Source organism: Sinocyclocheilus anshuiensis, unplaced genomic scaffold, assembly GCF_001515605.1.
Source record: "Sinocyclocheilus anshuiensis isolate Anshui unplaced genomic scaffold, SAMN03320099.WGS_v1.1 scaffold821, whole genome shotgun sequence".
Taxonomy (NCBI): domain Eukaryota; kingdom Metazoa; phylum Chordata; class Actinopteri; order Cypriniformes; family Cyprinidae; genus Sinocyclocheilus; species Sinocyclocheilus anshuiensis.
Genome location: NW_015558606.1, coordinates 450,406 through 461,720, shown reverse-complemented (window position 1 = coordinate 461,720; position 11,315 = coordinate 450,406). Strand labels below are relative to the sequence as shown.

Sequence of the window (11,315 nt, the reverse complement as noted above, 5' to 3'; positions counted from 1 at the left end):
GTAAGTTCACAGTTGTAATACCATAACGTGAAAGCGCCGCTTTTCTATCGTGAATGTGCCGAATCTGCTGATGCAATTACAACCGCTAGGTGATAGAGAAGGGGAGGGGGAGGCTGAACTTTATATCAGGCAACCCCGGTTGTGTTCCTCTGCGGCCAGATTAAACCTGGCTGTAGCCTATATATTATGCTCTATTCCTTATTTTTTAGAAACCTCGCACTTTTCGACTCCATTTTAAACGGTGCTCTCGTATTCAAATTAAGTGCGGTCCACTGCTGCACACGTGCCACAATATCGATACTGGGACAGCTGTATCGAGACTAGTATCGTCAAATCTCTGTGACGATACATCGTCGTATCGATGTATCGAACACAGCACTACTGTTTACTAATACAATCTGCAGCTTTATTTCACATTTTCTGCAAATCCACTTATGTGTATGATTTCTGAAGGAAGCGTTTAATTTCTGAGGAAATCTGCAGATTTGTGAAGTTCTGTGCACAGTATTGCACGTGGGCCTCTACAATTGAATTTTACATGGAGTAAGACAAGAGTGTTTAGGAATTCATACCTCTTTCCTCCTTTGAAGTAGGAGTTCAAGCTTCTCATTGGCTCTCTTTCCCGCCATTTTGTTGCGTTCTGCTTCATACTGTCTCTGTGTGTTATCCTGGTTAATGCTCAGATTTAGAGCTACGTTCACCAGAGCTGTCATGAGCTTCATGGCTGAGGCCAAAAGAACAAAGGACAGGGATGCAAACTTATTATATATATATTTTTTTTAAGAATCTAAAAATATTTCTCTCTACTTCAGCTGTCTTAGGTCACATGCACACTGTTATTTTATGAAATTCTCTACAATAATAATAACAATAAATTTGTAAAATTTTTGTTATTGTTATTAAGTAATTAATTTGTTTAAATTACACAAATTAAACAAACCAATAAAGAAATATATAAAGTATAGTATTAATATTTATTGCACGGTAAAAAAAAAAGTATTAAATAATAATAATAATTGTATTATTATTATTTAATTAAATTATAAAAATTAAACAAACCAATAAAGAAATATATAGCTATAGTATTAATACTACTGATCTGTAAAATAAAATACAATTTAATTAATAATAATAATAATAATAAAATAATAAATACATTTATTTCACAGAAATCAAATTACAATACTAATATTGATGGCTGTCTTCAGTTCTTTGCTTTTAAACATGAAAGCACAGAACTTCTATTTTGGCTGAAACCCACATTGAGACCTTTTTGCTGACAAAAGACTTATAAATTTAATTCTCATTACAAATTTGGGTTTACCTGCTAGAGTGCTGGTGTGTCTGAAGGCTCGAACCTGTGAGTCTGACAGACCCGTCAGCAGAGAGATGACCGTGTCCATCATGTACTCATCGTAGATGATGCTGTACTGGCACTGGCGGATCAGGACGCAGATGAACTCACAGAAGTTGTAGCGAAACTTCTTCCACAATGGGCCAGAAATGGTCAATGGGTAATCGCCACTGTCCTGCATTAAAACACAAAAATGACCTACTCAGACTAGAGTTCAAATATTCTTTGACTACATAAGATTCTGTAAATACATCAGAAAGGATACCTCGTCAAACTCTTCTGTCATTTTGCGAATAATTTCAGCATTCTGCATGTTGCGAAACATTTCAATTCTTACAGTGCCTGAAATGAAGGATGGTCAGTAATCACTACTATCATGAATCATATATTATTATTATTGATTAATAATACAGATTGACATTTATGAGCATGAGGTATTTGTACCTTTACAGCCAGAGCACTGAATGAAGAAGTTGATGAGGTCCAGAAGTGCTAAATCTCTGTCTTGTTTGTATGACTCGATCCAATCATCAACGACCGACTGAAAGAGTCATGGACAACTGTGTCACTATTTACATAAACACAGTGGACAACAGGCACGTGCACAGGTAGGGCTCAACCTGTGCAGAGCACATGCCCTTTTTGCCCTTACACTCCGAAGTGCCCTTTTTTTCCCTTCAATAACTGCCTTGAGTTATTATTTTGGAATAAATGTAAAATGCTTAATAACTTGATGAGATTCATACTTGGCTTTAATAAACAGAATATTGATTACATTGTTAATGTAAAAATATAAAATAGAATTGTATTTGTTGTTTTCTGGTAGTGTAAGTAATGTTTATTTAACCAGGAACATGTGACTGAGACAGGAATTTACATTTGATTTAAAAAAAAATAAAAAAAGGACTTTGCCTCATTTCAGAACACCACCTATATGTATGTATGTATGTATATGTGTGTATATATATATATATATATACATATACTGTATAATACAATTAAAAAATAGAGTGAGTACACAAGAGCAATTCACAAACACAGGACCCTACAAATAATAATGACAACTACCCAGGAGGCCCATTGTTATAGCCTACTTTACATCTAGAAGGCCAGATATCCTTTGCACTGTATAATACCAAGCTATCATTCCATGTCCTTTTTCCAGGCCAAGTCTATTAGTACTGACTTTCACCTTTTGAGATTTAGAAATTAAGCAGTCTTTAAAAGCCATATCATATGTCATTATAATAGTGTATAACATGTAGACCTATAGACCTAAGAAACCCTATATATATATATATATAAAAGAACTTTAAAAGAACTCTCTTAGGCTCATCAAAGCTGCATTTATCAGTAAAAACAGTAATAAATACTGTGGAATATTATTACAATTTAAATAACTGTTTTCTATTTTCATATAGTTTAAAATGTAATTTATTCCTGTGATGGCAAAGCTGGATTTTCAGCAGCCATTACTCCAGTCTTCAGTCAATTAAATGTGACTTTGCTCAATAAAAGTAGTAATTTTAGGAAAAAGAACAAAAAATCGTACTGACCTCAAACGTTGAACGGTAGAGTACAAGTTTAACACTATTATATATTTTACAATTACGATTTTATCTGTGTTTTATACCTGCATTGCGCTCTTTCCCTGTTTGACCACTTCAAACAGAGTGACAGGATCGCCCTCTCCGTTCTGCTGGGCCATCCCATTGGCCTTCCGCCCCCGCTGGACTCCCATCGGGCCCTTTTCTGATAGTGACTTCCGAGGCTTCTTGTTGGGTGCCTGGAGTCAGGGGGAATAAAAATGTGAAGTTAAACCATGAATAATACATCATCTTTTTTGTGGCAATTCAAGGAAAGTTTTCGTGTGAGGCATACAGGTGGTCTGCCAGGCCTTCCTCTCTTCTTCTTGGTCTTTCCATCTCCAATGTCGTCCAGCTCACTCATACTCATACTGAGACTCACTGTGTCCTGACCCGACTCAACGGAGTCCCTGGGAGGAAAACACTATGAGCTCCACATGAACTCTGCCACAGACAATAACATCCGAGCCATCCAATGAAAGATGTCCACATCTGAGGAAAGTGCACTAAATACTGCTATTTAGTGTTTTGCAAGCTTAATTCTAATAATTAAAATAATATATTTATATTATAATATAACAAATATAATAGTTTTAATTAATTTTTATTTCAGTTTTAGCTTTAGTAATTTTACTACTTCAACTTATTTCAAGGTTTTTTTTAAGTTGAAAGTTTTTCATCTAATACGTATAAGCTTTATTTCAATTCCCAAAAACGATTTTTGTAGTTTTCGTTGTAGTTAACACTAACAACACTGACATGTAGTTTCTTTGTAGCTGAAGTGAACTCCAGTGTGTGAATGGAAATGAAGCGGGACTCACTGTAGCACTGGCAGCTCTGAGGTGATCATGATGATGGAGGGGCAGGTGGTGTGTTACAGGTCTACTGTGTGTAGTGCTCTGCTGGGAGGAGGTATTTCAGTGTGCTTTAAGTGCTGATGACAGTATTAACACTGCAATTCTGAGCCTGCAGGAGACAGAAGGAAAAAACACATCAGACATTTGTTTCTACAGAAGCAGGTCTTTATGGACTAGAAAAGCATGCTCTATTTACGCGATGTAATTTTAGTGACACAATTAATGACTTTAAACCAAGTAAATATATTTCTCATTTAAACAGTGATAATTTGCAGATTTTGATTTTTAGTCCATAGAAATTTGAATTACTGTAAATAATGCCATAAACACATTTCTGATGCCAAAGCCATGAACTTGACCTACTGTTCAGGATCTGTAACCTTTACACACCTTCTGAAACACTAATATGGATAAGAAGTAAAGTTTAAAAGGCTAAACAGAGACACCAACTGGTCATTTGATGAACTACAGCAGCACATCATTAACAGAGATTAATGATGAGGTTGGAAGAGCTCTACAGATCCACACACACAGGCATCAGCTATTCTGCTTCATGAAACATTTTTAAAACAGAATCAAATCCAAATCAATATCACTTAGAAAAATATCTAGGTGTTTTTTCCCCTTTAAATTTAGATAAACCTTTTTTTCTGTTCATAAAATTAACATTTTCCTTAACAATAGGTGAAATATCAGATAAACATGTCACTGACTGGCCAAAGTTAATTTGATTTAATTAGCATTAAGCTTTCATCTCTCAACACAACAGAAGACAAAAAGGGCCTGTTTGATTGGTTATTACAACATGGAGGCGAAAATATTAAGCATTTAATTTTAAAAATAATCATTAAAAATCAATTTAAAAAGACTTTTTGTGTGAATGTAAATGTTGTTCTGACTAAAGTTAACTATCACCACTAGGGGCAGTATGAACCATAAAGTACTTGACCTTTAATGATTCTTTGATGGCATAACGAAACGTGTTTCTGGATAATTTCCAGACATATAAAAATCTAAATTAATGTACTTTTGGCTCTAAGAGACAGTACTGATCATAAACAGACTTTCTGATTGAGTTTTCTCTCACTAACAGAATGCTGAACTCCAGAGGATGTAAAGCAGTTCTTGGGCAACAGTAGGGGGCAGGCTAAGAAAGTTTTCATTAAAATGTTCCCTCTCCACTAACACTTAGATTTGGAAGTGCACATGAGTTGAATCTCACTATACACTCTCTTTTGCTGTTTCCATCACTCTCCCTTTAATGCAGAGAACTCTTACAATGATGCACAAGGAAAACCAGGCCATACCAGAAATATGGACTCTCAGAAAGATCAAATGTCAAAATTGAAAAGAAAGTGTACTTGCATAAATCAGAAGTTATTCATCCTGACCATCACCATGTCAATGAAATGAGAACTCACTGACACGCACAACAGGAGGGGATGTGAGTGTTGACAGATTTCAGTGGTGTAAAGGTGAGGTGAAGATTATTCTCTTTAGACTGCCACTAGATGGCTGTACGCTGTAGGTGTCCTGGAGGACTCGATTTTACAGGTGTGAGTGTGCAGTGAAGTTAAACTGAGCCACTGCAGGGACACACGGACAAAAATTCTTGCGCAGAGAGGCAAAGTCGCATTTTGTGTGCTTTAACAAGAAATAAGCAGGATGTATGTAAGTAAAAGAGTGTAGGAAAGCTGAGTGGTTCAAATATGACCCTGTAACCTTGTCCTCAGCGTGGTGGTTCACACATGGGAGCGCTCTAAATATGACCTCCCCTCCCCCACTGCTGCTAAACACTCACAACCACATTACACCTCGGTGACACCAGCACTACACTGCAAAACACATCAGAGAAAACAAGAACACACACGGCTCTGAAATTACACAGGGATAGAGGCAGAAATGCCACAGACAGTGACCAAAATGGACTGTGAATTTAAAAAAAAAATACCTATGTAGTTATTTCCTGTTTTTATCTGTTATGTAACATTTCATAGATTTCATATTATTCAATTCAAGGCCAGTAGTTATAGTTTTAGTAAAACAGTTGTAGAAAAACACGTGCCCTCATAAAGTTGAGAGTACATTGCTACTAAAGATGGGACACGAGCAACAATTGATAATGTGAGCACATTCATTGCTTGACATTTTTTCTTAACTTTCACACTGATCGAAATCAAGTAACAACTACACAAACAAACCAAAAAAGGCTATTTTTGTTTATTAGTTATGGAATAATAATTTTCCATAATTGATATTATAGAATAAGATTCTGTTTACAAAGCTTATATACACAACAATATAATTTTTCTCTGAAAAATTTTCCTCTGAAAAACAGCAGGGAGGAGCACAACTCAGAATAGAGCGCAGGTGTTTTGAGTATTTAATGCCCTCTTACAACACTCATATGAAATGCTGAAAAAATGATGGACGGCTTAATATGCCCATCTGATGCATATGTACATAGACCAAAGGCTGCACTTAAACTATTGCAGGCTGCATTTAAAGTACTTTTAGGTATAACAAAAAAAAAAATTTTGTATAGAAACTAATAGAAAAAAATTCTCTAGTTTGAGGTCAAAGCACATTGAGACACGCGCGCACTGAATAAACCACCAGAATAAAAATGTGTTTACATCCAGATCAAAATTTGGCTAATGGGCAAAAATCTACTCTTTTGTATTTTGAGTGCTGTGTTTTTAAACCAATGCATCATGCACAAGACATTGCAAACATTTATTATCTACATGCTGCACAAAGTATTGTTCTTTATATCAACACTTAGAATTAGTATTCTAATTTTGATGCATCACTTGCTTTTAATGTGAACGGTGTATCAGCTGACACATACTAAAGCACTCATCATAACCTTGGTTTTTCTCAATGAACAAAAAGCAGCAATGAACTCTTTTCCAGATCGTGGCTTTGGTTTGAGTCCTCTGCGGAGAGGGATGGATGAGTGATCAATGTCTAAATAAAGGTGTTAGACAGCTTGTTTATGTTGTTTCTGGAAGTGATTCAGTGAGTCTCTGGCTGTGTTTTATTGATTTGCTGTTTGAATTCACAGCCTGACTCACTCAGGGAAAACGAGTCAATAAACATCACCCAATCCTACAAATATATATATATATATATATATATATTTAATAACAACATCTAAAATGAGAGGCTGCAAGAGGGTTTGCATTAAAATAAAATCTTTACGCCTACACCATGAGCATTTCTTAAAGGGAAAAAGAAAACAACCAGTAAAAAGTTACAGTATGAGAACATTAAGAGCGTGGGCGTAAACAGACAACCTTCATCTGCTCCTCATGTTCAGCAGAATCAGTCTGAGGTGCATTGAAACGGGCTAATGCAGTCGAGACGGACCCTCGCTCTCTCGCTTTCAAGTGCTTTATTTGCATGCAAAATTGCTTCCTATTGCCAAAGTAATAACAGAAAAAATAACAGAGATAGAGAAGCAGAGAACATGAACGAGGAGGACAATAGACAAAATTAATATATCACACACAATTACAGCGATTAACAGAGGAGGAGCATATCTAAACATGAACAATGCCTTTATTAAAAGCCAAAAATGAACAGTGTCCTTATTTACTCACTCTAATGTTGTTAAAACCAACATGCTGTTATCTTTTTCAGTGTAAACACAACAGGAGAATTTTTGAAGGATTGCTTCAAAAAGTAAAAATCTTTTTTTTTTTTTTTATTACATGGATTCGGCAGGTAAAGTAGTTTGGCTTTAGACAGTTTCTCTCTCTCTTATTCTCAAGTAGTGTGGCGATATGATTAATGAGCACTACTGTGAGGAAAAATAGTGTCTCTTTTTTATGAGGGATCGGTCTTCTCTGATATAATCACCTCTGTTTCACAGCTCTCACGGACCTTCTCTTCCTCCCTCAACTTAATAAACCATAAAGTACATTTGTAAAAAAAAAAAAAAAAAATCTCTCAAGCTTCTACACCATTAGTTTAGAAGTGGTAAACTCAAACTGCAAGCTTTGATGAAACAGACGTAGGTTGCTTTGCATGGTAGGAAAATACACAAACACTGTGAATTAACCAAAAACATGCACGTCATGCACAACATGAGCCATCATCACAGTCTTAGTAAACCCATATTACCGTACCATCACAAAAAAAATTTAAAAATAGGACAAATCACTTGGTTTTGATTGCTTAATTCAAGGAGTATTCCGCAAACTAACATTTCCCAATGGACAATTTTCACAGACTGTGATGATGTGTTTCCACTGCTATTAACTATGCAAATCCAACAAAGTTTTTTTTTTATTTTCATTAAAAAAAAAAATTATTTTACATTTATAACACTGTACCTTGTGATATAATATCTTGGCATTAAATTACAGAAACCTATTTAACGCTGCTGTGTGAGTGTTTCTAATACAACGGCTCAGGGTTTTTCTTTTCCTCATAGAAACGCTATCATGGATTTTTATTTTATTTTTTTACTTGTTGAGCAAATGGGAATGCAAAAATTATGTGTTGCAGTTACCGTTCACCTCTATGGAAGTTCATTCAACTATGATGATTCCCACTTTTAAGAATCTGGAAATGTGAAAAGGATCCATGGGGTAAGAAAAATTGACTTATTTTAAGATATAGCAATCCTATTGCTAACACTTCAATTAAATGTTTGATATTTTTGTGGAAAACAAGACAAAAATACCGATCAAAAAATTTCTAGTTCTATGCACTCATCTGAGCTATTTTTGACCTGTAAGTATGTGAATTACTAAGGAAGTCAAGCCAGGGCATATCATAATAGCTTATTACTCAGTCAGATTATTATTAAATTACACTGGTGGTTTGAGGGCAGAGCAGAAATTGTGCAACATTCTCAAAGGGATGCAAATAAATTATATCAGAGTTTTGCAGCGTGTTACTGTTTGCTCTTCAGTCACCGGCTGCCAACCCAGGATGGCTGCCAAGCTGAGCCGAGACAGTATTATTGACCATCAGCTGCATTTTAATCCATAATGGCCTGTAACAAATGCACTGATCCAAAACAAGCCTCCAAAGAGACATTAAGCAGTGTAAAACAAAGTGAGTTCTGAATGCAACAACCTCTGTTTTAGGCCGGTCTGCTCAGGAACGGGGCCCTTCCTCTCCTGGTAACGTTCTCTTTTGGATGGGTTTGAATGAAAAATATTTGAAAACCACAATCAAAATAACAGTGGCCACAAGTTTAGCCTGGGATTTTACTTGAATGAGCATAAGCTTTTAAAAGACAAACATTACAAAAACAAATCTATGCAAAAAAAAAAAAAATAAAAAATTTAAATATTTAATTAAGCGCTGAGATGGTTAATAAATATTATGACATCACATATTACCACTAACACCAATGCATTCCTAACAGTCTTATTTTCGGAGGTGGGAACATAACCACTGTTCATAGATGCTGGGGTTTTTCAAGATACTGAAATTCCACAAGCTATTCCAATATCTGTTCTTTCCAAGCCACACTTGTTTCATTAACAGAAACCTTCCAGCTGCGAAAAGTCAAGCAGCACTTAAAATGACATAAATGGGACATTTATCATTGCCAGAGTTCAGCTCAAGCCATTAAAAAGATGTGTACAAATTAAAGAAAACTCAAAGCTGACATTTGCCCTCTTTGAGCATCAGCATTATTTAAAACACATACATCTACTTTAATTCACAGTGTAAACAAACATAGCACAGGGGTAGTATGATATATATATATATTAATTAGGGGTGTAACGATACGCAAGAATGACGGTTCGGTACGTACTTCAGTTTAAATCATTTACACAGTGGCTGTCATAACTTGATGACAAAAATATTTAAATATACATTAAATAATCAAGACATCACTAATAGGTTAGGTAAAATATAATGAACTTAAGCTAATATAATGCAGGGTTTCCCATACATTGATTTATTTGTGGCGGGCCGCCACAATATCAAAACTGACCGCCACAAATAGATTTTCCAAAAGGCTTTGACTTCGTTGAATAAACATGAGCACTGCACGTTTAAAAATCAAAAACCGGCACGGGTATTTTTATATCACTGTATTTCAGAAGGAAACCGACTATCTTCAGAAAATTTTCGATGTCATTTTCATTTCATTTTGCATGTAATGCCTAATAAAGCACGTTTGTGAGCGGAGCGCTGCTTTCTGTACAGCCGTTACCGGAGAAACCTCTATCTCTCCCGCTCTAAAAGCACCTCCTGCTGGCAGAAAATTAATTTGCATATTTATATATGGGGGCGGGGGAGTGCCGCCACAAATAGAGTGTAAGGCTGTGGGAAACACTGTAATGCATATATTTAACTAAATGCTCCTATTTCCACCTTATTTTTTTCCGTAAGAGCGGGCGTGGCAATTTGTAAATTTAATGTGTCTGGCTTCCGGTGTCATCTGCTTCCAGCTATTTTTAGCTGTACAAAACAGCTCGTTTTGCTGCTTGATATTGCAAACTGGTGTGTCTTACCATATTATTTTAATGTATTATCTTAATTATGAACAGATGGGTTTGTAGTTCAAACAGTTTTACCGTTTACTGCACTTTGCTATTCTTCTCGTTTACTCCCTACAGCAGCTAATGAACCAGAAGTCTCGCACATTCACAGAAAACGGCTTATTTCTGTGTTGAAAAATAAGGTGGATAGAGTTCATTTCTCTAGCGAATTAAGCTGTGGACACTGAATGGCTTGCCTGAGGTAAATGTAATGCTACGGTACGACATATTGGCCACGTACACACTGCAGCTAAATTCGGTTGTCAGTTAACCTTTTACTCCTTAATCGTGTTCTGTACACACATAATTCACTAAAATAGGGGAGTGACAACCGCATTTCATTTACAGAAATTCTATACATTCTATATATATATATGTAACTAGTGGTCGACCGATATATCGGCCGATATTTGGCATTTTTTATCCAGGACACCGGCCCTCCAGGACCGAGTCTGGTGACCTGACCCCTGATTTAAATTAATGACAGCTTTATTCAACAATTCTTCTCTTCCATGTTCCTTGTTTGCAAGCAGAGGAATGCACGGAGAAAAAGTATTCTCGTAACTTCATAAAATTAAGGTTGAACCACTGGTGTCACATGAACTATTTTAATGAACGTGTCAGTTGTGTTGCATTGCTGTCTATGCAGGGTCCAAAAGCTCTCGGATTTCATCAAAAATATCTTCTTTTATGTTCTGAAGATGAACTGAGGTCTTATGGGTTTGGAACCCATAAGCATTGGCCGATATGTTTTTCTGTTTGGCCGATGTGTTTGAGGTGGGACTTTTATTTTGACGGCGCTGAGAACGGCAGCACCTGAGCACACAGTGCTCACATTCTCCCTCTTGTTCGCTGTTAACAGTTCTGTCTAAATATGGCTAGAAGTCTGTCTAATAATCAGACCGAACGGTTAAACAAAGGAATTAATGTATACAAAAAGTCTTATAACGATTGCTTTTATATTATTAGTAATAGAAAGGCAAACATTATAATACTTTCTTGT

At 35.9% G+C, this 11,315-nt stretch overlaps 1 protein-coding gene across 2 annotated transcripts in view; it reads right to left on the bottom strand.

Annotated features, from left to right (window-relative positions):
- LOC107680237 (cohesin subunit SA-1-like) overlaps positions 1-11,315 on the bottom strand; it is a 41,959-nt gene that overhangs the window by 15,281 nt on the left and 15,363 nt on the right. For both annotated transcript variants that reach the window (XM_016476039.1, XM_016476040.1), the window contains exons 2-8: positions 3,762-3,906; positions 3,236-3,350; positions 2,988-3,140; positions 1,799-1,895; positions 1,620-1,696; positions 1,325-1,529; positions 573-724 (exon numbers count right to left, since the gene is read on the bottom strand). In XM_016476039.1, the coding sequence (XP_016331525.1) occupies positions 573-724; positions 1,325-1,529; positions 1,620-1,696; positions 1,799-1,895; positions 2,988-3,140; positions 3,236-3,350; positions 3,762-3,790 (828 nt within the window). In that variant the 5' untranslated portion in view covers positions 3,791-3,906. The remainder of the gene's footprint in view (positions 1-572; positions 725-1,324; positions 1,530-1,619; positions 1,697-1,798; positions 1,896-2,987; positions 3,141-3,235; positions 3,351-3,761; positions 3,907-11,315) is intronic.